This window comes from Typopeltis vanoorti, chromosome 17 (assembly GCF_054136105.1).
Source record: "Typopeltis vanoorti isolate ZY-2024b chromosome 17, IOZ_Tvanoo_1.0, whole genome shotgun sequence".
Classification (NCBI taxonomy): domain Eukaryota; kingdom Metazoa; phylum Arthropoda; class Arachnida; order Uropygi; family Thelyphonidae; genus Typopeltis; species Typopeltis vanoorti.
In genome coordinates, this window is record NC_143565.1 from 19,337,616 (window position 1) to 19,365,567 (window position 27,952).

The 27,952-nt window shown below is 34.5% G+C and overlaps 1 protein-coding gene across 1 annotated transcript in view; it reads left to right on the forward strand.

The window, feature by feature from the left end:
• Positions 1–27,952, forward strand: part of LOC150097205 (lysosomal alpha-glucosidase-like) — a 228,191-nt gene that overhangs the window by 173,723 nt on the left and 26,516 nt on the right. The window contains exon 16 of the mRNA XM_090407621.1: positions 4,055–4,104. Within this exon, the coding sequence (XP_090263747.1) occupies positions 4,055–4,104 (50 nt within the window). The remainder of the gene's footprint in view (positions 1–4,054; positions 4,105–27,952) is intronic.

Below are 27,952 nucleotides of genomic sequence, written 5' to 3' on the forward strand. Positions count from 1 at the left end.
CATACCACCTCAGATTAGCTCTGTTAACGCATTCCTGGATGCTGACAATGTCTAGTTCTTTCCTAATATCCTTGTTTTTAATATGATATTGCCATTGATGCCATCTGTTCACACCTCTAATCTTTCTTAGGACTCATATCTGCAGTCTCTAGTCTTTGGTCAAGTGTTTTATTTCTCACCCAGCTCTAAGATCCATAAGTTAAAACTGGTTTGAACACTGTCTTGTATACAGCTAATTTTGTGTTCTGACTAATTTCTCTCTTATTCCATATGAATTTATTCAATTGACTGCCTACCATACCACCATACCAGCTTTGTTGATTCTGTTGTCTATTTCCGTATTTAATTTACCATCTTCAGTAAAAATCGTGCCTAAGTAGCTGAAATGTTCTACTTGTTCCACAGGTTCTCTGTTCACAACAAAGTTGACATTTTCAATGATTGTACCTATTTTCATTGTCTTTGTCTTTTTATTGCTGACCTTCATACCATATCTATTGCAGCAGTTATTCAATTTAGTCGCAGAATCTTGCAAACTTGTAGCGGATTTATTTAGAAGTACAACATCGTCCGCATAAAGCAAAGAACATACATTAATATCTCCAGTTCTGATATTAGGTTTAATACCACTTTCTTTCATAATGTGATACATACAGATAATAAATAACAGAGGGGATAATGTACATCCTTGTCTCACACCAGATTTAACATTACACCATCTTCGTGTACTTCCTTCAATTCTAACTGCTGACTTGCAACTCAAATAAAGACTAAGTATTGCTTGTTATAATGCCCCATTGACACCATATGACTGTAGCGTATTAAATAGCTTCTCTCTTGGCACTTTGTTATATGCCTTTTCCAGATCGACAAAACTTAAATACAGATCTTTGTTATATTCCCATGCTTTCTCAACTATTTGTTGTAAAGTGAAGATCAGATTCTGACAGCCTCTATTTGGCCTTAATCAAGTTTGTTATTCACCAAGCTTTTCTTCCACAATTCTTCACAACTGTTTCTCGAGTATACTAGCATAAATCTTACTAGGAACAGTAGGGAAATAGCTCGGTAATTTTCACATTCAGTTTTATTTCCGTTTTTACATATATGGGTACTATGAGAGCTCTACTCTGATCATCGGGAATTTGTCCCTCTGTCCACGCCTTCTGAACTATGCAGTGCAGCCACTGTAAGACTTTTATACCACCGTACTTAAGCATTTCTCATCGAATATCTACTCCTGCTGTCTTTCCATATACAAGCCTTGGATGGCTTTTTTCTACTTCAAGCATGGATATGTATTCCTGACTGTATGCCTGTTGAGTGTTTTTTACCACTGTACTATCACTGCTTGTTTCATTTAGCAATTTTTCGAAGTAATTACTCCATACTTTAAGGATATCTTTTTCTCCTGTTTTCATGTCACCTTTATCATCTTTAATTCCTTTTACAACACTTTCCTCTATTTCTGAGCTTCTTCAACAACCTCCAGAATATTTTGCCACCTTCTTCAACCTTCTTCCACCAGATAGATAGGGAGATGAAGTTCAGAGGACACATTGCTAAGGTGTCCAAGATTGCACATAGGATTACTTGGTTGTTGAGGAAGACACTGACATCCAGAGATAAAGAGGTCATTATTCCCCTTTATAAATCATTGATACTTCCACATTTGAATTACTGTGCTCAGGTCTGGTCACCTGGATTCCTTGGAGATGAGGAGGCTGTGGAGAGGGTTCAGAGAAGAGTGACCAAGTTGGTGAGTGATATAAAAAAATGCTCCCTACATTGATAGATTGAGAGCTTGTGGATTGCAGAGATTGGTTGATAGGCGAAGAAGAGGGGATCTGATAGAAACATTCAAATTACTGAAAGGTTTTTATAGGATTGATACAGGGGAATGTTTCAGCTGTGTGATAGTGATGGAAGAACAAGAGGTCATCTCTGGAAATTAAAGAAGAGTGTGATTAAAAAAGATGTCAGAACAAGGTTTTTGCCTGGAGGGTGGTGAATGAGTGGAATTCATTGCCTGACTTAGTTGTGAGCTCTTCATCTGTAAATGTATTCAAGAAGAGATATGACAGATATTGTTTTGCTAGTTTGATGGAGTCAGCAGACTCCCGCGATGAGTCTGCTGACTCCATGGAGATACCCGTAATAATAATAAATAATAATTCTTGATATTTATATTCTATGTTCTTGCCAAAGTTCTCCCATGACTTTTGTTTAGCTAATTTTACACAGTGTTTAGCTTTCTTACATTTGTCTCTGTATTCTCTAAGTGCACAAGCTGACTTATTTGCCAGGAATTTTTGATATGCTTTCTTCTTTTCCTTCACTGCCTCTTTTACTTCCTGTGTCCACCATGCAGTTCTGATTTTTCTATCCTTGCAGACAACCTCACCACATGCCTCTCTGGTTGAATCAATCAGGGTTTTCTTCAGGGCTTGCCACTGAATCTCCATGGTTGGGTTCCTGTTCTCAAACTCATTCATTTTTTCTTCAATAATCTTTGTGTATTTTAGCCTACAGTTCACATCTGAGAGCTGCTCAACTTTCATTCGCTTTAAAAATTTCTTACATGTTATTCTTTTCAATATGAAATTCAATTTTATCCTGCTCAAGACTAAATAGTGATCACTTCCAATTTCAAATCCTCTGTACACTCTGGTGTCCTGCACCAGGGAGAAAACATCACTATCAACAATAACATAGTCAATGAGACTTTTCTTATTCCTTGCCTCTTCTCTCCATGTGAATTTGTGCACATTTTTATGTTGGAACATGGTGTTAGTAATAACCAGTCCATGTCCTGAGCAGAAATCCAACAGATATTTGCCATTATTATTAGCTTTGCTCTTTTCTCCAAATTTTCCCAAAATATTTTTGTATGTCTCACAATCATTTCCTACTCTACTATTTAGATCCCCAACAAGGACCAACTTTTCCTTTTTCATTGTGTCAGTTGCTTTTTCTAAAGCCTCAAAAAATTCCTCCACTTCTACCTTAGTAGAACCTTCTGTGGGACCATAGGCACAAATAAGTCTCATTGTCCAGTTCCCCATTCTCATATTTGCCCACATTACTCTACTTGAGACTGACTGCCATTCAAGAAGATTAGCCTCGTATTTTGTGTTGAATACTATGGCTACCCCTTCTTTTCCTTGATTGTCATTGCCCGAATATAACATTTTGTATTTATTGCTCAGAAAGATCTCACCAGTTTTGGTCTTTTTTTGTTTCAGTCACCCCTATTATGTCGATCTGGTACTTATCTAATTCCTCAGTTAGCTCCATTTCTTTGCCATTCAGGCTTCTTACGTTGATAGTACCGATCTTTAACTCTGGTGATGTTGAGTTGGGGTTTATTTTCAGATTTGTTCCAGTAACTGACTTTTCGCTGTTTGCCCTGGTTCCCTGGCGAAAACAATGGGGGCCTTGTTTAACCGGGCGACACCCCAGCCGGCATGAAATTTTGTCGTGTTGTACCATCATTCTATATTTTGGTTTAACCAATAAGAATACAATTTGGTCGGCTAAATCCCAAATTTGACAATCATTTCCTACTCTGTTATTTAGATCCCCAACAAAGGACCACTTTTCCTTTTTCATTGTCAGTTGCTTTCTCTAAAGCATCAAAAAATTCCTCCACTTCTGCCTTAGTAGAACCTTCTGTGGGACCATAGGCACAAATAAGTATCATTGTCCAATTTCCCAGTCTAATATTTGCCCACATCACTCTACTTGGGACTGCCTGCCATTCAAGAAGATTTGCCTCATATATTATGTTGAATACTATGGTTACTCCTTCTTTTCCTTGATTGTCGTTGCCTGAATATAACATTTTGTAGACATTGTATATTGTCTGATAAATAAATATCAAAACACAGTAAATTTTCAATATAATTCTGAAAAATAGCGATAGAAGGTGGAAAGATCAGTGGAAAATGGAAAAATATATCCACATTTTCTATCTGATTCTTATTTATACTTTGCTACAATTTGAAATTTTTATTTTATATGTGCAGCATTTTTTTTTCTTGTTCTTTTATAGATACATATGAAAGAGGGGTTTATAATCTGCTCGAATTTTCACTGAAAAATGTAAGTTTCAGTTTGTATTTCTTTAATATTGAAAAAAAAAATGCTTATATGAAATTTTTTTTGCTTTTCTGGAGAATAAGAATTTTTATAAAATATACAGAGAACAGCAGCAATTCCCATGAAGTTCTATTTCTCATACATATTTCCAAATTATGATTTTGTCAAAATACAGCAGATGTAGAAGAACTATCATATGCATAGAAATAAAGCAGTTCTAATAAGTTCTCCACATTTTACTTTTGAAGCATACTTAAAAAAGTTAATAAATCTGTGGTGTGAAAATTCTTCAGATTAAACTATCATTTAACTTTGATCAACAGAACCTAGACTATGAATGAAGTGCACACAACTACTTTTTGATCAGCAGAATGTCATAGATGAGAAATTACTTAAAGAAATGCTTCTTCCATTTTCTAATGGCCTGGTTGACCAAGTGGTTAGCATATCCACTCTCCAACCAAAAGGCTGTGGGTTCAAACATCCACCATGGGCATGGTTGTTTGTGATTGTCTGTGGAAGCGGTGGTGGTGGGCAGTAGATGACATTGGTGTAGATAATGTGGTTCACTGTAATTGGTGGATTGAGTAGTGGAGACAGTCGTAGAATAGGTGCCCTTTCTCGATGAGTTTTTGGACTTCTTGGAGGTGTCGTGGTAATAATAATTTAATGCTCATGCCCACTAAAACAATGCATTTCATATTAATTGAGTTGGTTTTCATGATGTATTTCACTGTATGCACTGTCATCATATAGAGGTAACAACTCTTGTTTGATAAATTTCAATTTCTTTCAAATAAATTAAATGTTTTTATTTATTGTGGAAATGCTAGGTCTATAAGAATTAGTGTTCAAGTGAATTATAAGATAGATTGAGAGGTATTATCATCATCCTCTAGTGGATATCCTGAAATGGTATACCAGATATGACAGATAACATGATTAAGATTTCGTATCTACCAATCAACAACTTTTGTATAAATTGAAATACTATTTGTCAGATTTCTGTTTTGATCATCTAAAAACACTACTGATTGCATGACTCCACCTGGGATATAGATTTGATCTTCCTTGGGGCTTTTTCTTTTAATTTATGCTTCAGACAAATTGTTTTACTAATCTTTCATCTCTTCTTCTGTTTAAGAAGCTATGCTATCTTAGATTAGTACAGTCAATAATGTCTACTTCTTTTTCTGATATATATATATATATATATATTTTTTTTTTTTTTTTTTTTTTTTTTTTTTTTTTTATATTTTATATATTTTCAGTACAGATTTACCCTTGGTGCAGTCTGTTCACTCCCTTAATTTTCCTCATTACTGTCACATCTTTGATCTCTAGTCTTAGATTAATAGGGTTTTTTTGTATTTTATTTTTTTAATTTCTATTTCAGCTTTCAGCTCTATATAGTTAAAATTGGTTTGAACTCCATTTTGTATACTATCAGGTTTATATTTTGGCTAATTCTCTCATTCCGTATAAATTTCTTGACCTTGTTTTCCATCATACCATCCATACATATTCTCTTGTCTGTCTTTATTTTTTAACTTCACTCTACCTAAATATAGCTTAGAAACCTAAATATCTGAAATGCATAATCTGTCTTACTACTGGGAATATTTCAATTGATGTTTTCTGTTTTCCTGTGTATGTTTGGAGCAGATTTACTGCATAGAGTGAAGAACTAAACTTATTTCCTGCTATTTGGATATCAGGTTTAATACTACTTTCTCACATATATATGTGTATATATATATATTTTTTTTTTTTTTTTAATTTAAAAAAAACATTTTTTTATGGTAATCCCATACACCAAAGGTTGTTCAACTACATGAGTAGTGTAGTTAGGCAGAAAGTCGATAAGAAAGAAAAAACTTGTTAACATTGGAGCTGAAACCCTGCAGATTGTGCTTCCTTTAAAAATGCATAAAGCGGAAACTGTTCCAAAATACAGCAGTAGAGACACTGAATGAAAAGAAATATGTTCGATGAGGTGGTTGGAGTTTGAAATATGAAGGAGTGTTGAATAACTACTCCATTCATTTTAACAGATTTAGATGAGATTTTGGGAATTACCAGTATTTCAATTATGATGATTGAAGTATTTGTAGAAACTACAAGCATCAGAAAGTGAACATTTGTCTAAAAGAAAGTGGGATGAATTAATGAGAAACAGGTCTAGAAATTAATTGCCTTACTTTCTTTCTTTACTGAGTCAGATAATTTCAGGGAGCTCTGAGAGATACTCCCACAAATGGGAGAATAATATTCAGTGGTTGGAAAGATTTGGGATTTATACAGAGTGAAAAACTGTCCAGAGGTAAAGTCAACCTTGAACAAAAAAGAAAAATTCAATTTCTTGGATGGGAAGGAGGTGGTTTTGTAATATGTTTATGTCAAGAAATATTGAAACATAGTGTTATAATGTGTTTATTATTTCCCTTTAGCTTTTCGACTGCTCTATTTGTTATATCATGTGTTATGCTATGCTACCTATATAATTCTTACCGGCTGCTCTATTTTGTTATAACTTCTTCTTGTTTAATTATTATCTTTATCTTCCCCTTTTAAACATATAAAATCTTTGGCCACTCTTAAGTTTAATCACATGTATGAATCACACTTAATGATTAGGGCTTTGTCCTAGAATGAGATGCGGCCATTAATATATCTTCTGAGACAGTCCACTTGATAAGCATTGACAAATTTATTTTTTACTGCACCAGCCAATACCTAGGATAGATGAGACTCTTATCCAGGATGGCTCTCTCAGAGTGATACAGTAACTAAACTACAATAAATACCTATCTTCTGTTCACTATACTCTTGCTTGCAGTCATGGGCCGCTTTATTAAATTATACATGTGGGTTCCTCCCGCTGAGTTCAATAATTTTATGAGTGGCTGTTTGAATTCATATACTAAAACAGATCAGGCAGGTACTAAGAAACATATTTATTAATTAAAGAAAAGATACATGAAAGTCTTACTAATATGTAATCTAAATCAAACTTAAATAAGATCTCTGGTTCATTACTACTAACAAAACACATGAACAAATTTGCTTGGACCACCTCTATATGTAACGTAACATTATCTCATAACACATTATCACACATTCTACACTCACGTGGTCACTAGTTATATTACTTAACACAACACAATTAATTCATACAAAATAGATAGTCATTCTAGGCAGACAGTTCCTAAAGTTACATATATTAAGTCCGCTACACAAAATGTTCTTTGGGAAATGCACACTTTCTTAACTGGAAAATATAACACAAGAGTCTACATTACCGTCTCTGAAATGATACTCGTTCCTTTCTTCTGCCTTGTCTGGGCATCAAGGCTTCTTCAGTCTGCTGTTCATCTGGTCACCTTCGACAAACTATATGGCCAGATTCTCAGCGGGAAGGGCGATATGGCTCAGGAGCTTAGCCAGAATGGATGGTATCTACTTGGTTCTTCCATTGCATGACATTGCTCAGCTATCCTAGTCTTAGGAAATAGCTAGGCCTATTCCATACGCTCTGGCAGACGAACCATACCTTCCACGGCCAGCCAGGAACTTCTCCGTCGGTGTGAACTGGACCAATGTCCGAGAGGTCAGGAAACAAGAACCAAAAAGCTTCGAGTCGGGGTTGCTTGACCTTTTTGTTTTCTCGCTCTTCCCGGCATTTCTCGTGTATCGCAGTCACGTGGGTTTTTCGTCACAGCATCCAGCTCCCTCTATTACATCGTGCATGCGCTTGTTTTCCTAGAAGGAACTCTTGTTTCTCTTTCTCATAATTTCTTCCCCCCCCCCCCGGCACATGTAACACTGGACGGTCAAAAGGTGACCCTTAGACTCTGGCTTACAGATTTTGCTATCTTATGACACATGAAATGGGGTTCTTAAATCAATTCTACATTTTAAATAATTTCTTTATCTGACCCTTATACATAACAGGTTAGGTCTTACAATTTTCTTTCATTTGTCATATAATTTCTTACTCCTATTTTAGTGTTATATACATATAATTACATTTCCAGTATATAGCCAACACACTACATTCTCGGCCTATATTGAAGGAAAGTTGTTTCTGAATAATTAAATGGCAATTCTTTTTCACGGTTTATTCAGGACACAACAATAGTTATCCAAAGATGAGAAATCTTATCAGGAGATTTGATTATTGTTAAAAATAAGACTAGAAGAAAGGAATTGTGTGTGTGTGTGTATACGCATGTCACATGTTGTGAGTGTGAGAAAGAAATAAGACAGAATCAAGTTTTATTTGAATAATGTATATCAATTCTGTGGTTCAGTGACTGTCTCAGGATGGTCATTGATATATATATATAGAGAGAGAGAGAGAGAGAGAGAGAGAGAGAGAGAAGAGAGAGAAAAGGAATGGATTGAATGAGAGAACAGAGCCTTGTGGAAGTCCAACATTAGTTGCAGAGTTTGAGGATAAAGATCCTTCTACCATCACATATAATATGCAACCACATAAAAAGCTTGCAACCTAGTTTGCAGAAGAAGACCATACGAAGAGTGCTTGCTTAATGTGCTGTTTGCCATACCTGATCAGGTGCTTTAAAGACGTCAAGAGCAACAACTTGATATTCCTCAAAACTTTTCCATGGCATTTGTCCAAGGATGGTTGACACAATTATGCAAGAAGATCCCCTGCTAATTGACATTGGAAAAATCCATACTGACAATTGTTTATTAGTAGAGAGGTTTCCAGATAGGGTAAAAGTTGAGTGTTAATATTTTTCTTCAAAGAAAGAATTTAAGTTGAAGAATTGGATTGCAATTTGATGAATATGCATCAAAATTCTTAACAAATGTTTGAATATGTCCTAATTTTTATGCTGTATGATTAGATACCTCTTACTGCTGAAAAAGGGACATTCATATTGTATGTTTGGGATGGGAGGAGGAGGAGAACATTTACTAGATCATTCTAAGAATTAAACAAGAGTTAAAAGCAAGGAGATTGCTTTTTCCATGACAGTTTATTAGAACCATCTAAATATGGTAGAATGGAAGCAGGGCTGTACAAGAGTTACAGCCAGTTACATTCACAAGAGACCAGAAAGTATGATTGCCATTTGTATACATTTCGAGTCTCCTACTTTTAGCAGTTTCAGAATCAGTTTTGGATGTGTTGATAATATGCTTGTTGATAAAAGTTCCTAACAGGAACTTTTATATAAGCAAAAAAAAATGGAGATTTCAATTATTATTATGCTTTTCTTGTACAGCTATAGAGTTTGGTCCATTTGGCTACAAAGTAAATTATAATGGACAAAGAAATTATATTCTTGTTTTAATCCTTTACCCAAGAATTAGCAAAATTTGTATATGAAGTATCTTCATGACTGGACTATTTCTATGTGGTGGATGTTGATTAATTGAGGCAATTGATGTCAAGTCAGTAGCCTAAATATACAAGTAGCCAAATCATATAGATACTTCACATGCAAATTTTGTTTACTCTTTGGATAAAAGATTCAAACAGTAATATAATTCCTTATCTGTTATAATTTACTTTCTTGGAGAGTGGGGAGGTGCTTAGGGGTCAAAGCTGTATCACTGAGTTGAGACCTCCACATAGCCTTTAAAGGAATGCTGAGAACCAACTAGGGCTTCTAACCTGATGTCTAATCCTCACCTTCTCGTAGTGCGCCCTGTTAGGTATCTCCTAGATACTGAACGAATGAGGTGGGCTAGCAATTTGGGATTTACCCAACCAAATTGTATACTTATTGGCTTGAACCATAATATAAAATGATAGTACAATATGACAATTTTATGCCAGCTGGGGCGTCACCTGGTTTAACAAGGCCCTCCCCATTGTATTCGCCAGGGAACCAGGGTGAAATGTCAGCTACTAGAATAAATCCTGAAACACACCCCAACTCAACATCACCAAAGTTCAAGATTGGTGCTGTCAACATAAGAAACCTGAATGGCAAAGAAATGGAGCTGGCTGAGGCTAAGCATCAAATCGACATAATAGGGGTGACTGAAACAAAAAGGACAAAATCTGGTGAGAGTTTTCTGAGCAATAAATACAAAATGTTACATTCAGGCAATAACAATCAGGGAAAAGGAGTAGCAATAGTATTCAACACTAAATGAGGCTAATCTACTTGAATATCAAGTAGAGTGATATGGACAAATATCAGAGTGGGGAACTGGACAATGAGACTTATTTGTGCCTATTGTCCCACAGAAGGTTCTACTAAGATAGAAGTGGAGAAATTTTTTGAGACTATAGAGAAAGAAACTGACACAGTGAAAAAGGAAAAGTTGATCCTTGTTGGGGATCTAAATAGCAGAGTAGGAAATGACTGTCAGACATACAAAAATATTTTGAGAAAATTTGGAGAAAAGAGCAAAGCTAATAATACAGGCAAATACCTGTTGGATTTCTGCTCAGGACATGGACTGGTTTATTACTAACACAATGTTCCAACATACAAATGTGCACCAATTCACATTTGAGAGAAGATGCAAGGAATAAGAGAAATCTCGCTGACTATGTTATTGTTGATAGTGATATTTTCTCACTAGTGCAGGACACCAGAGCATACAGAGGATTTGAAATTGGAAGTGATCACTATTTAGTCTTGAGCAGGATAAAATTGAATTTCATATTGAAAAGAATGACATGTAAGAAAGTTTTAAAACGAATAAAAGTTGAGCAGCTCTCAGATGTGAACTGTAGACTAAAATACACAAAGATTATTGAAGGAAAAATGAAAGAATTTGAGAACAGGAACCAAACCTTAGAGATTCAGTGGCAAGCCTTGAAGAAAACCCTGATTGATTCAGCTAGAGAGGTATGTGGTGAAGTTGTCTGCAAGGATAGAAAAATTAGAACTCCATGGTGGACACAGGAAGTTAAAGAGGCAGTGAAGGAAAAGAAGAAAGCATATCAAAAGTTCCTGTCAAATAAGTCAGCTTGTGCTCTTAGAGAATACAGAGACAAATGTAAGAAAGCTAAATGCTATGTAAAACTAGCTAAACAAAAATAATGGGAAGATTTTGCTAAGAACATAAAAAATAAATATCAGGAAGGTGGCAAGAAATTCTGGTTGAAAGCTCAGAAATGGAGGAAAGAGTGCTGTAAAAGGAATTAGAGATGATAAAGGTGACATGAAAACAGCAGAAAAAGATATCCTTGATGTATGGAGTAATTACTTTGAAAAATTGTTAAATGAAACAGTCAGTGACAGCACAGTGGTAAAAAATGCTCAACAGATATGCAGTCAGGAATATATATCCATTTCTACTTGAAGTAGAAAATGCCATCAAAACGTTGTATGTGGAAAGGCAGTTTTTGGACTCCCTGGAGGTGTCACATAATAATAATATTTGACCAGAAATGCTCAAGTATGGTGATATAAAAGTCAGTTACATGAAAATCATTGAAAAGGCAATTCATCGAACGAAAATTTGTCAAAAATGCAATTCATCGAAAAAAAAATTCACCAAAAATTTTATTTTATTTAAATTTTTGATAACGTTATGATAAAAGTGATCCATTTAGAACAGAAACTTAACCATGTAGACTGCTTCTTGTACTGGCAACTTCTACTAATTCTGCTAAGTCAGAGAGTTTTTGTAATACAGTACATAATTTGGACCCATTATTTCTTTGTCGCCCCAAATATAGCTGAACTGAAAACTGGAAAGGTTCGGCATTTTCTTGTAAAAGTTTCAACTAGCGAATCTGAGTAAAATTCATCCCATAATAATTGCTGTATTGAAGTTGCATATTACTACTAGCAACAATAATAATAATGGAGTCTACGTAGTTCAGTCGGTATAAACGAAGCCGTTTAGTTAGAAAGACCTGGGTAGTTGGAATCCCATTTACAACGCGCATACATCTTATCAGTCCTGTTAAGCTAAAGGTAAGTTAGCAAGCATAATACGGAGATTGCTGGGCTTTTCCTCCCGGAAATAGGCACAATCCCATGAACAGGCATGAAACAGTTATCGGACAAGAAAGACTATAAGAAACCATATTGTTCTATAATTTTTCCCTATTAAAGTAGCATTGCTATCTCACTCTGCACGGTTCAGTTTTTGTTCTAAATGGATCAATTTTCTCATAACATTTTCGAAAATTTAAAATTTATGGTGAATTGTTTTTTCGATGAATTGCATTTCTGATGAATTGTCTTTCGATGTATATTACCTTTTCGATGAACTCTCCGGATACCATAAAAGTCTTGCAGTGGCTACACTACATAGTTCAAAAGGCCTGGACAGAGGGATGACTTCTAGATGATTGGAGTAGAGCTGTCATAGTATCCATATACAAAAAGGAAAATAAAACTGAATGTGAGAAGTTCAGAAGTATTTCCCGATTTATGCAAGTATACTTGAGAAATGGTTGAGAATGATTGTGGAAGCAAAGTTTGGTGAAGAACAAGTTGGGGTCAGGCCAAATAGACCTGTAAAAGGCATATGACAGTGTGCTAAGAGAAAAGCTATTCAAAATGTTGTTGTTGTATGGTGTCAATGGAGCATTATATCAAGCAATACTTAGCCTTTCAGAAAAAATGAATAAAATCCTATGCCACTTTTAAACCACCTATAAAATTAAAAAAACATATTGAACTCCTCTAAGGATCCTCTCCTCCCGTTTTCACATCCCGGAGTTTATTGCATCTACTGCACCTGTAACTTACCTTATTTTGGTGAAACTGGACGTACAATCCCTATACATAAAAAAAGAACACAAAAGACACATTAAATATAACAATTTTGGTGAAGCAGGTCTCTCAGATTATGCTCTCAGCAACTTATGCCAAATTGATTGTTCATACCAGATTTTTGTAAAAATCTGGTATGAACAAAAATTTAAAGAAGCCTGTGAAATTCTAATTAACCACCCTAATCTCAATAATAATGGTGACATAAAAAATTCAAGAATTTGGATGGCACATATTCGGCCTACTTAGTACTTTAAGCAATTTTCAGCTTTTATTGGAAACTATTCCATACCAGTTGGTTGGAATTTATATGTATACTTACATAGTTTTATATATATATATATATATATAAAAACTATGTTGCTCTCCATCCCAATTTAATTTTATAACCTAGTAGATAATAATAATAATAGGACTCTAGTTTTGATGTAGTAAAAGTTTTTTTTCTTTCCTCATCAGAGGTCAGGCTAATAATTGTTGTAACGGTTGGTCAGTAACTTTAGCAAACTATGTAGATTGTAGTGCAGCTTGTTTCTTGTATACACGTGTATGTTCCAGATGATGACCTTGATATGAAGGTCGAAACATTGAGTGTTCATTTTGGTTTATGTTAAACTAAAGTTTTGCTCTAACACGGTAGTTGTCTCCATAATTTTTCATAATGCATGAAGGAAAAGAATACTTAGCCTTTATTTGAGTTGTAAGTCAACAGTTTGAATTGAAGGAAGTACAGGAAGATGATGTGATGTTAAATCTGGTATCAGAAAAAGGATGTACATTATCTATATGGATCACATTATGTCGGAAAGTGGTATTAAACCTGATATCAAAATTGGAGATGTTAATCTCGGCTCATTACTTTATGTGGGTGATGTTATATTTTATATGGACTTGTGTCCACCAACAAGTTAAAGCAGCAGTCCCAGAAAAGCAGACTTTGCCACATTTCTCCATAGCTTAATCAATCAATGTTTTCTTCAGTTTTTCACCGAGACTCCAAGATTTGGTTCTTGTTTTCAGACTATCTCATTCTTTCTTCAGCACTGTTCATATACTTGAGTCTACAGTTTATCTGTAAATGCTGCTGAATTTTAATTCTTTTTAAAACTGTTTACATACTGTTCTTTTTAATGTGATACTCATTTTTATCCTACTTAAAACTAAGTGATAGTCACTTCCACTTTCATATCCTCTGTACACTCTTGTATCTTGAATCAGCATACAGCTATCACTGTTAACGATGACATGGTCAGTGAATTTTTTCTTGTATCCTCTCTCCATGTGAATTTGTGTACATCTTTATGTTTAGTCATAACTAGTCTATATCTTGAGCAGAAATCCAACAGATACCATTATTATTTGCCTTGCCCTTTTCCTTCAAATTTTTGCAGAACTCATTGGTATGCCTGGTGGTATTTACTTCCTACTCTGTTGTTTAGTTCTCCAACAAGTAACACTTTGTCCATTTTTTTTATGTTAACTGCCTGATGAAATAAATCAAAAAATTCCTCCACTTTCCTTAGGCGAACCATCTATCTGACCATAGGCCACAAATCAGTTTCACTGTCCATTTCTCGATTTTGAAGTTTGCCCACATAACTACTTGAAACTGCCTTTCTATCAAGAAGTTTATTTTCATGTTTGGTGTTGAATGCTATTGCTACTCCTTCCTTTCCTTGATCATTATTGTCTGAATATAACATCCTATATTTATTATTTAAGGTCTCTCCTGTTTTTGTCTTCTTTGTTTCAGTAATGTCAATTATGTCCCTGTGGTACTTTTCCAAGCTCAGTTTCCTTTTGAGTATTACCCCTTATATTGATGATTCCCACCTTCAGTTCTACTGATGTTGTTTGTTCTTATTCTTCTAGATGCTGAGCTGGAGTCTGTTGCAGTAACTGGCTTTTCACTTCTTGTCCTGGTTCCCAGCCTTGCTTAACCAGATGATGCCCCATCTGGCATGAAATCTCATTGTGTGTACCATCATATGCATTTGTGACTTAAGCCAATAGAGAATACAATTTAGTTGGCTAGCCCATCTTTGTTCGTTCAGTATCCAGTGGATACCTACTAATGAAGCACATCATGCAAAGATGAGGATTGGACATTAGGGCAGAATCCCCAGTTAGTTCATCGCATTCCTTAATGGTAATGTGAAGTTTCCTTCCAATTTTTTGGTTTTGACTCTTACGCAATTCCCGATGCTAATAATAACAACAAACAAGGATATATGATAAGCTGACGTATAGGAAATGCAGTTGGGGAAAAAAAAGGATAAAAAAATTCCAAGAATCAAAAGAAGCTGGACTTAAAGCATGATCACTCATGTGTATCTTTATGTTTAGAAATGGCTGCACTCTAAAAACGGAGTTTGTAGAGTGCAAACTGCTTTATCAGTTTACTTGCATTTTATAATTAATAAATTTGTGAGATAAGTTGGATTCATGTGATATCTTTGAACTCAAGCCAGTGGCAAAATGCATCATGGCAAGTTGGTGTACAAGATGAGAGAGATGGAATATGGAGGATGAATAGGAGAGTAGTTGTCTGATAGATACAGCAAGTTCTGTGTGGTTCTGTTTGATCTCTAGAACAGGGTTTTGTTTTTGTGACACTACTATTCATTCAATTAGGAAAGAGGATAATTAGTTGTTTGCTAGGAATGCAGAGTTAGGAAGAGTTATATGGAGTGATGCCAATATCTTGTTTCTTCATGGAGATTTAAAGAATTAACTAGCTTGGACAAATAATGTCGGGTGGTTTCTTTTATAATGTTGTTAATTGCAATAATTTCCATTTCAGAAATTAAAAGTATAATGCTGTGTACTACAATGTTGGAACTCTGAAGCAAAAGGCAAATGAGATCTGAGTAAGAGGATAATAATTGTCAGGTATTTCAAGTTCAGTGCATACATTGCAGAAGGCAAATATTCCACTATATCATACATTGATGAATATAATGGAGTAGACTCAACCTAAGCTATTATGCACAAATATAGTCAACAGGTTTCTTCATAACAAACATTACATATCTCTTGGTGTTAGTTCATGAGGAATGTAAATTGTAGAAAGTAATGAACAGAATATAGATGATATGGTAATTACAAATATTTAAGTTAGTGAGGACATTTTACTAGATTAATGTGGAAGCATTATTCTTAGAACAGAGGAAGATAGAATCAGAGGCCATCTCTGGAAGTTGTATAAAAGTATGGTGAGTAAAGGGATGGGGAGAAGGTTTTCATGTGAAAATTGAGCAAATGGATTGTCAAAAGATTAAATATGAAAAACTTGAATGAGTTTAAAATTTTGTATGAGAGAAGATATGTTAGTAGTTGAGTTGGACATCCTCACAGTGAGCTAAGAGACTCAATGAGATCTGTAGACCTCTATGGAGATAATATTAAAATATTTATGTCCTAGACATGATTCTAACCTAGGTTTTATTCCAACAAATTGGTGCATGTCTTTCTGGCTGCATTACAAAAATGACTTTCCATCAATTAACATCAAGGTATTTTGAATAGGTGCAATTAATGAAAGTTTTTAAGTTTTATCTGATATTATGCAGGTGTTGCTATAGAGAGGGGGTTGTGGAATCATCTCTTAAGTGGAATGACCCTTTTCTTGATAGCACACCAAATTTTTGGGACACTGCTTCAAATGTGAAAACTGTATTCTGATATTTGGCAAATTTGTGATTTGTATAGCATTACCATATATAAGGTAAGAAGTAGCATAGTGTCTTGTGTGGAGAAATTATAAACTTTTTTTGAAGAAGTTTATAGCTGCAATGTGTTTGTGCTGGGAAAGGCTAGAGGTGTAAGCCAGCCCAAGAAGAGAATTTTGATCTTTCTGAAGATCAGGATATTATCAAAGATAAGGAGAAGTGTTACTTTCTTTCAAGAAGAAGATAGGATTATGTTATGATGATATTAAAATAAACCCCAACTCAACATCACCAGAGTTAAAGATCAGTACTATCAACGTAAGAAGCCTGAATGGAAAAGAAATGGAGCTAGCTGAGGAATTAGATAAGTACCAGATCGACATAATAGGGGTGACTGAAACAAAAAAAGACCAAAACTGCTGAGATCTTTCTGAGCAATAAATACAAAATGTTATATTCAGGCAATGACAATCAAGGAAAAGAAGGAGTAGCCATAGTATTCAACACAAAATACGAGGCTAATCTTCTTGAATGGCAGTCAGTCTCAAGTAGAGTAATGTGGGCAAATACGAGAATGGGCAACTGGACAATGAGACTTATTTGTGCCTATGGTCCCACAGAAGGTTCAACTAAGGTAGAAGTGGAGGAATTTTTTGACACTTTAGAAAAAGCAACTGACACAATGAAAAATGAAAAGTTGGTCCTTGTTGGGAATCTAAATAGCAGAGTAGGAAATGATTGTGAGACATACAAAAATATTTTGGGAAAATTTGGAGAAAAGAGCAAAGCTAATAATAATGGCAAATATCTGTTGGATTTCTGCTCAGGACATGGACTGGTTATTACTAACACCATGTTTCAACATAAAAATGTGCCCAAATTCACATGGAGAGAAGAGGCTAGGAATAAGAAAAGTCTCATTGACTATGTTATTGTTGATAGTGATGTTTTCTGCTTGGTGCAGGACACCAGAGTGTACAGAGGATTTGAAATTGGAAGTGATCACTATTTAGTCTTGAGCAGGATAAAATTGAATTTCATATTGAAAAGAATAACATGTAAGAAATTTTTAAAGCGAATGAAAGTTGAGCAGCTCTCAGATGTGAACTGTAGGCTAAAATACACAAAGATTATTGAAGAAAAAATGAAAGAGTTTGAGAACAGGAATCAAACCTTGGAGATTCAGTGGCAAACTCTGAAGAAAACATTGATTGATTCTGCCAGAGAGGCATGTGGTGAGGTTATCTGTAAGGATAAAAAAATCAGAACTCCCTGGTGGACACAGGAAGTTAAAGAGGCAGTGAAGGAAAAGAAGAAAGCATACCAAAAGTTCCTGTCAAATAAGTCAGCTTGTGCTCTTAGAGAATATAGAGACAAATGCAAGAATGCTAAACACTGTGTAAAACTAGCTAAACAAAAGTCATGGGAGGACTTTGGCAAGAATATAGAAAATAAATATCAAGAAGGTGGCAAAATATTCTGGAGGTTGTTGAAGAAGCTTAAGAATGGAGGAAAGAGTGCTGTAAAAGGAATTAGAGATGATAAAGGTGACATGAAAACGGGAGAAAAAGATATCCTTGAAGTATGGAATAATTATTTGAAAAACTGCTAAATGAAACAAGCAGTGATGACAGCACAGTGGTAAAAAACACTGACCAGGCATGCAGTCAGGAATACATATCCATACTAGAAGTAGAAAAAGCCATCAAAGGCTTGAAATGTGGAAAGGCAGCAGGAGAAGTTGATATTCGACCAGAAATGCTTATGAACGGTGGTATAAAAGTCTTACAGTGGCTGCACTGCATAGTTCGGAAGGCGTGGACAGAGGGACAAATTCCCGATGATTGGAGTAGAGCTCTAATAGTACCCATATATAAAAAGGGAAATAAAACTGCATGTGAGAATTACAGAGGAATTTCCCTACTGAGTGTTCCTGGCAAGATCTATGCAAGTATACTTGAGAAACGGTTGAGAAGAATTGTGGAAGAAAAGCTTGGTGAAGAACAAGCTGGATTCAGGCCAAATAGAGGCTGTCAGGATCAGATCTTCACTTTATGACAAATAGTCGAGAAAGCATGGGAATATAACAAAGATCTGTATTTAAGTTTTGTCGATCTGGAAAAGGCATATCACAAGGTGCCAAGAGAGAAGCTATTCAATACGCTTCAGTTATATGGTGTCAATGGGGCATTATATCAAGCAATAGTTAATCTTTATGTAAGTCAGTAGTTAGAATTGAAGGAAGTACAGGAAGATGGTTTAATGTTAAATCTGGTGTGAGACAAGGATGCACATTATCCCCTCTGTTATTCATTATCTATATGGATCACATTATGAAGGAAAGTGGTATTAAACATGATATCAAAATTGGAGATGTTAATGTCAGCTCTTTGCTTTATGTGGATGATGTTATACTTCTAAATAAATCTGCTACAAGTCTACAAGATTCTCTGACTAAATTGAATAGCTGTTGTAATAGATATGGTATGAAGGTCAGCAATAAAAAGACAAAGACAATGAAAATAGGCAGAATCATTGAAAATGTCAACTGTGTTGTGAATGGAGAACCTGTGGAACAAGTAAAACATTTCAGCCATTTAGGCACAATTTTTACTGAAGATGGTAAATTAAATATAGAAATAGACAACAGAATCAGCAAAGCTGGTATGGTGGGAAGTCAATTGAATAAATTCATATGGAATAAGAGAGAAATCAGTCGGAACACTAAATTAGCTGTATACAAGACAATGTTCAAACCAGTTTTAACTTATGGATCTGAGAGCTGGGTCAGAAGTAAAACACTTGACCAAAGACTATTGACCACAGATATGAGAGTCCTGAGAAAGATTATAGGCATGAACAGATGGCATCAATGGCAATATCATATTAAAAATGAGGATATTAGGAAAGAACTTGACATTGTCAGCATCCAGGAATGCGTTAGCAGAGCTAATCTCAGGTGGTATGCTCACTTAAACAGAATGGGCGAGGAAAGATTAGCAAAACAAGTGTTCTCTGCCAGGTTGGCAGCAAAATGACCTAGAGGAAGACCAAGATATAGGTGGATTGATACGGTACAAAATGCTTTAGACGATAGAAATATAAGATCTGATAATGTTGGAGTCTTGACAAGTAACAGACTGATTTGGGTGAAAAATTGTAGATAGGAAATTAATAATGATGTAATTTTTTTCATGTAGTACTATCATATTCTATATGCCCCTTGAGGGTACATGGCAGGAATTTGATGATGATGATGATATTAAAATTGTTTTTGTGAATCTCATCCATGAAAGGCTGTAGTACATTTAGCTTATGGTATATTAGTTAGCATTATGGATGGCTGAAGGTGATATAATCCAGAACTCCAGGCTTGTGGCTGGAGAGCAGATTACCTAACCATTCAGCCAACCAGTACAGTGAAATTTTACTATAGCAGTGTTAAATAAAAAGTGTATGCTTAAACAATGATTTATTTATCCAAAGAAATTAACTTTTTTTTTTTTTTCATTCGAAGTATGAAAACAGCCTTTAAAGTCGAGCAAATTATAGGAATTTCATTTCTTTTCAAGACAGTCTTCTCTTTTTATTTATATCTCTGCTTATTTTTGAAATCCTTCAAAATTATCAATAAATTAAGCACATAACATTGTATAGCTATGTGTTTAATTTATGTGCATGGTTTGAAATACCATCATCATCATCAAATTCCTGACATGTACCCTCAAGGGGTGTACAGGATATGATAGTACTACATGAAAAATTTACATAATTACTAACTTCCTATCTACAATTTTCCTCCAAATCAGTCTATTACTTGTCAAGACACCAATGTTATCATTATCAGATCTTATATTTCTATCGTCTAAGACACATCGTACCGTATCAATCCACCTATATCTTGGTCTTCCTCTGGATTGTTTTCCTGCCAACCTGGCAGAGAATACTTATTTTGCTAATCTTTCCTCGCCCATTCTGTTTAAGTGACCATACCACCTGAGATTAGCTCTGCTAAGGCATTCCTGGATTCTCTGACTAAATTGAATAAGGATATAATTGGATATTAATAAAGAACTCGACATGCTAATGCATGTCGAGTTCTTTCCTAATATCCGCATTTTTAATATGATATTGCCATTGATGCCATCTGTTCATGCCTCTAATCTTTCTCAGGACTCTCATATCTGCGGTCTCTAGTCTTTGGTCAAGTGTTTTACTTCTGACCCAGCTCTCAGATCCATAAGTTAAAACTGGTTTGAACACTGTCTTGTATACAGCTAATTTAGTGTTCCGACTAATTTCTCTCTTATTCCATATGAATTTATTCAATTGACTTCCAACATTACCAGCTTTGTTGATTCTGTTGTCTATTTCCATATTTAATTTACCATCTTTACTAAAAATCGTGCCTAAGAAGCTGAGATGTTTTACTTGTTCCACAGCTTCTGCGTTCATAAAACAGTTGACATTTTCAACGATTGTACCTATTTTCATTGTCTTTGTCTTTTTATTGCTAACCTTCATACCATATCTATTACAACAGTTATTCAATTTAGTAAGAGAATCTTGCAGACTTGTAGCGGATTTATTTAGAAGTATAACATCGTCTGCATAAAGCAGTGAGCTGACATTAACATCTTCAATTTTGATATCAGGTTTAATACCACTTTCTTTCATAATGTGATCCATATAGATAATGAATAACAGAGGGGATAATGTACATCCTTGTCTCACACCAGATTTAACATTAAACCATTGACTTGCAACTCAAATAAAGACCAAGTATTGCTTGATATAACTCCCCATTGACACCATATAACTCTAGTGTATTGAATAGTTTCTTCTTGGCATCTTGTCATATATCTTTTCCAGATTGACAAAACTTAAATACAGATCTTTGTTATATTCCCATGATTTCTCAACTATTTGTTGTAAAGTGAAGATCTGATCCTGACAATCTCTATTTGGCCTGAATCCAGCTTGTTCTTCACCAAGCTTTTCTTCCACAATTCTTCTCAACCGTTTCTCAAGTATACTTGAGAAACGGTTGAGAAGAATTGTTGCATAAATATTGCAGGAACACTCAGTACGGAAATACCTCTGTAATTCTCACATTCAGTTTTATTTCCCTTTTTATATATGGGCACTATTAGAGCTCTACTCCAATCATCGGGAATTCGTCCCTCTATCCAGGCTTTCTTAGCTATGCAGTGTGGCCACTGTAAGACTTTTATACCACCATACTTAAGCATTTCTGGTCGAATATCATCTACTCATGCTGTCTTTCCATATGCAAGCCTTTGATGGCTTTTTTCTACTTCAATGTATGGATATGTATTCCTGACTGTATGCCTATTGGGTTTTTTTACCACTACACTATCACTGCTTGTTTCATTTAGCAATTTTTCAAAGTAATTACTCCATTCTTCAAGGATGTCTTTTTCTCCTGTATTCATGTCACCTTTATCATCTCTGACTCCTTTTACAGCACTCTTTCTTCCATTTCTAAGCTTCTTCAACAACCTCCAGAATATCTTACCACCTTCTTGATATTTATTTTCTATGTTCTTGCCAAAGTCCTCCCACGACTTTTGCTTAGCTAGTTTTACACAGTGTTAGCTTACTTACATTTGTCTCTGTATTCTGTAAGAACAAAAGCTGACTTATTTGCCAGGAACTTTTGATATGCTTTCTTCTTTTCTTTCACCACCTCGTTATATTCTTGTGTTCACCATGGAGTTCTGATTTTTCTATCTCCTTGCAGACAACCTCATCACATGCCTCTCTGGCTGAATCATTTAGGGTTTTCTTCAAGGTTTGCCACTGAATCTCCAAGGTTTTGTTCTTGTTCTCAAACTCTTTCATTTTTTCTTCAATAATCTTTGTGTATTTTAGTCTACAGTTAACATCTGAGAGCTGCTCAACTTTTATTTGCTTTAAAACTTTCTTACATGTCATTCTTTTCAATGTGAAATTCAATTTTCTCTTGCTCCCGACTAAATAGTGATCACTTTCAATTTCAACACTGGTGTCCTGCACCAGGGAGAAAACATCACTATCAACAATAATATAGTCAATGAAACTTTTCTTATTCCTTGCCTCTTCTCTCCATGTGAATTTGGGCACATTTTTATGTTGGAACATTGTGTTAGTAATAAACCAGTCCATGTCCTGAGCAGAAATCCAACAGGTATTTGCCATTATTATTAGCTTTGCTCTTTTCTCCAAATTTTCCCAGAATATTTTTGTATGTCTGACAATCACTTCCTACTCTGCTATTTAGATCCCCAACAAGGACCCACTTTTCCTTTTTCATTGTGTCACTAGCTTTCTCTACAGCCTCAAAAAATTGTTTTACTTTTACCTTAGTAGGGCCTTCTGTGGGACCATAGGCACAAATAAGTCTTATTGTTCAGTTCCCCATTCTAATATTTGCCCACATCACTCTACTTGAGACTGCCTGCCATTCAAGAAGATTTGCCTCGTATTTTGTGTTGAATACTATGGCTACTTCTTCTTTTCCTTGATTTCATTTCCTGAATATAACATTTTGTATTTATTGTTCAGAAAGATCTCACCAGTTTTTCTCTTTTTTGTTTCAGTTACCCCTATTATGTCGACCTGGTACTTATCTAATTCCTCAGCTAGCTCCATTTCTTTGCCATTCAGGCTTCTAATGTTGATAGTACCAATATTTAACTCTGGTGATGTTGAGTTGGGGTATGTGTTCAGATTTGTTCCAGTAGCTGACTTTTCGCTGTTCACCCTGGTTCCCTGGCGAAAACTACGGGGGCCTTGTTTAACTGGGCGATGCCCCTGCTGGCATGAAATTTTGTCATGTTATACCATCATTTTTATTTTATATTAACCAATAAGAATACAATTTGGTCAGCTAAATCCCAAATTGCCAGCATATCCTCGTTCGTTCAGTATCCAGGTAGATACCCAACAGGGTGCACAACGAGAAGGTGATGATTGGACATTAGGTCAGAAGCGCTGGTCGGTTCTCCGCATTCCTTTAAAGGCTATGTGGAAGTCTCCTCTCAGTTATATAGCTCTGACCTTTAAAAACCCCGTTTTTGAAATACCATATTCATGAATGTTTAGCATCTGTTTCTTGCGTTTAATGTTCATATTTTCGATTTTGTTGATAAAATTCATCTCTCACCTCTGGAAACTCAAAGCAGGAACTGCCTGAATTTGTAAATATAAAACATTCATAGCACTGATATGAATATTTATTCAATGAGAGTGCTTGAAGCTAAACTACACAGGCTAAACATAAATCATAATTGCTGCTTTTCTATTCTGAATGTTTGAGAAATTGTTAACATTTCATAAATAAGTATGAAATATTTATTTATGAAATGATTCCCAATAGTGTTTATCCTAGTAATTTGTGGCTGCAGATGAAAAATGGAAAAAAAAAAAAATGTTACGATATATATTTCACTATGTAGTGGTAATTCAGATTCACTACAAATATCTTAAGAGACGTAAAACAAAAATGGTGAATGATGATTTGATTAAGAAAGTTATTTTGTGTGATACACGTCAATTTTTTATTTTTTTTTATGCTGGTACCACTGACAAAAAGGTTTATTTGTAAAACCTAGAGTACATTTATACTCTGGGTTGGCTAAGAACTTTTTCTTTCATTTTCACAGATTTTTTTTTCCTGTTTTTTACCTACTTTTTACAAATTCCAGAAACCCTGCTCTAGAGACTAAAAATTGGAAATTTTTCAAACCAATTCAGGCCTGCAATAAGCAGGGTGGTGATGGTGGCTGTTGCCCACCAGGTAATCGCCACTGGGGAGATGAAATTCATCTCCCGCCTAAAGACAATCGCAAACATCTATGCCCATCAGGGCCGGTACGAGAGTATCATGGGCCCCTAGGTAAAGAAAATTTAGGCGCCCCTATACATTGTCTCTATGCAGTAATTAGTGCGTCTCTTTTTCGATACCTAAATTCGATTAGTGCGCCTATATACATCTTAAAAATAAATGTTACAGATTTTAAAAATTTTCTATCTATACATTTTTATGGCTATTTATTTTAAAAAAAATTACTCACCATAATGAAATAATTTAGTTACTGATTTAAAACATTTTATGAAGTTATTTTTAATGGCATACTACACTACTTCCATGTACACTATGTTTACCAGGGATTCCCAAACTGTGTTCCGCGAGAAGTTCCTGGAATTTGTCATTTTAGTTTTCTAAGCATCTTTTATGAATAAATATTGTATATTGGAAATATTCTGAGGAGAATAATATTCGAGAATATGTCAAAAAGCTCAGACCCAGAACGCCTAATATTTGTATATCGTTAATTTTTACACATCAAAACCTTTTTGAAATGGAATACTGCTGTTTATGATCGGTCATAAAAATTGCCTGCAAGCGGATTATAACAATCTACGGCATCCTCTGTTCTCAAAACTGAAGGAAATGACATCTGTGTAGCATATGTCAGTGACCAAGTGGGATATTTTTAAACATGGAAATATTCATGAATTATCATTAATTTTCACACATCGAAATCGTTCAACAATCGGGAAAGAGATTACTGCTGTTTATGGCTGATCAAAAAAAATTGCCTGCAAGCCGATTACAACAGATGGCGGTGTATAATATTTTTCATACAAAATTTAGCTCAATTCTTTGTTAAGAAGTAGAATAATAAAATTTATATTCTGAATATGTTTTATTGTCTTTCAGCTTCTGATTTTCCTTTAACTAGGCCCTGAGACATACCTTCATTCTTTTATAAAAAAATTAAGGTTCAAAAAAGAAATTTGAGAAACGAATTATACTTTTCCCCATAGGTTATTATATTCGATTAGTGCGTTTTCGATTAATGCGATTGTTTTAAAGAACGCATTAGGTGCACTAAACGAGCGATTGCTGTATATATATTTTGTCATACTCACACAAACACACATTCTCCGACACGTGTGGATATTTATAAAAATAATATCATTAAGAACATTTATATATAAAAGTTTATATATAAAATTTATTAATCAAAACCAATACATTTGTATACATATATCATTACTTCTAATATCTGTATAGCCAGAAAATTAATCTTGAATACAAAAATTATGAAAAATTAATCTTTCGGGCTTTTGCTTTGGCAAAGTTTTGAATTAATTTATCTATATTGATTGTAGATGCAATTTCATGCTCTATAGCTATTATTTCTAGACCAGTGAGTCATTCCTGAGCCATCGTAGAGCGAGTGTAAGTTTTAATTTCGAGAAACTCCTTTGTGAACTTGCTATCGATACTGGCAATGTCGAAAAAATTCTCAGAGCAATAAACACATTTGGAACACTATTTTCTAAATTATTTTTGCATATGTGTGACAGGACATCTAATGAGGAAGTATTTTCTGGAATTCATCTTGCTATTATTTGTAATTCACTACATAAATCTGTTCCATCAATATCTCTAGAATTATCATGTGTTAAATAATTTTCTAATATCAAACATTTTTTAAGCAGTTCCGCTGAAGTAATTTTTTGAAATTCATATATATTTTAAAAAAACCAAACTTTCCGTTAATTGTAGACATGTGCTTGAATTTTTCATTAACAGATGCAATTTATGGTATCAATAATTGAAAAATAAAAATCCCTTAAATTTTTGTTTAAAATCTGTTATGAATTCATCCTCTGCTTCATACACAAATTGTTTTTTTTTTTTCTAAGTCTAACTCTTTCTTGTTCAAAATTAGGCATTACATCTAAGACCTCAGCGATTTTTTTCTGCATCTGTTAACATCTTTTCAAATTCATCCTCATTTCGGATTTTCATTAAGAAATTCTTTGTATCATTAATACAATTTATGGCACCATTTATATCAAGGCTTGTATTCTGAAGTTGTTTACTTGTAAAGTTTATTTCAAAAAGTATATTATACCACATTACTAAGGATGCGATAAATTTGAACTTCCTTAAAGTTTTAAGAAGACTACTTGCATCTAATTTCATGGTATTTCCACTTAATCCACATAAATTATCATCTTGAGATATTTCTTGCAGTGCTTTGCAAACTTCGGACAAATTATACCTTAGGGGCTTTAATGAGTCAATTCGACTCTCCCATTGTGTATCACAGACTGGTTTGAGTGTAAAATTACTTGTGTCTTTTTGAGGTATTCCCATCGACGAGTCGAACCGGAAAAAAAAAATAGATATAGACGATGTACCGTGTCAAAAAATGCTGTGGCATCTAAAGTATTAGCAGTGCAATTCACTATTAAATTTAATGAATGTGAGCTACAGGGTATATACATTGCTCTCGGATTAATATTTGAAATGCCTCGCTGCACACCTTTTACATCACCTTTCATATTACTGGCGTTATCGTATCCTTGATCTCGTAAATCTTGTATTGGTAATGAAAATTTGTCTAGAGTTACTAGTATTTCATTTGATAAAAATTCTCCAGTGGTATTTCTATAAATCTCCAAAAGTGTTCTTTTATAGAAACCGTGCTATTACTAGTGTCTACGAAATGATGTACTATGCTGATTTGTTCCGTGTGACCAATGTCGGACGTACAGTCAATAATTATGGTATAATATTTTGCGGGTAACAACAGATTCTAAAATTTTATTTTTTTATCACATTGGCGAAGATATTTATTTTATTTTGAATATCTTTTCCAAGATAATGCACATATGTATCTTTATCTTTTATTCTTCAAAGATGTTCATTCATTATTGGATCAAACTTAGCTAGAAATTCGATAAATTTTAAAAAAATTTCCATTTCCGTGTGAAAACAATATCTCATTTTCCTCGAAATGATAAATTTTGAATAGCTAACGTCTGAACTAAAGCAAAGAGTCATTTTAATACTTGCACCCAATGTTTCTCCTCATTTCTAATAACTAGCAAGTTCTCTTCATCAATGGTTTTCTTTTCTTTTATTCGAATTTCTACTTCTTTCCACTTATGGTCATTTTCAATGCATCTTTGACTTTTTTCATGTGCAGCTAAAATAGAAGCATTTTTCCAGTCCCTCAATCCAGAATCAGCAAGATTAATCCACCATTGATCAAATAATAAACAGCAGAAGCAAAATGCAGAATCCGTGGATTTTGAGTACAATAACCACAGATGCTGCATTGTCTCACTGTTAAATAGTCTTCGAGTATAATGAGTCATTGAAAATCTTCTATTATTGTTATCTTTCGGAAAATCAAAATTATGAATCTGTTCGGGTCCATGTTCAACTAATAGTTGACATGATTGATTGATATCGGAAAATTTTACAGGACACCAAGTTGCTGGATCATTATAATTTAAATTTGTAAAATCAAATCCTTTTATGAATGGATGTGTAGAACAACCAGCTTCAGAATCAACAATACTCATATGATCTGTAGATTTCTCCTTCGATATTTTAATCCAGTTTTTGGTATCTGTAGAATT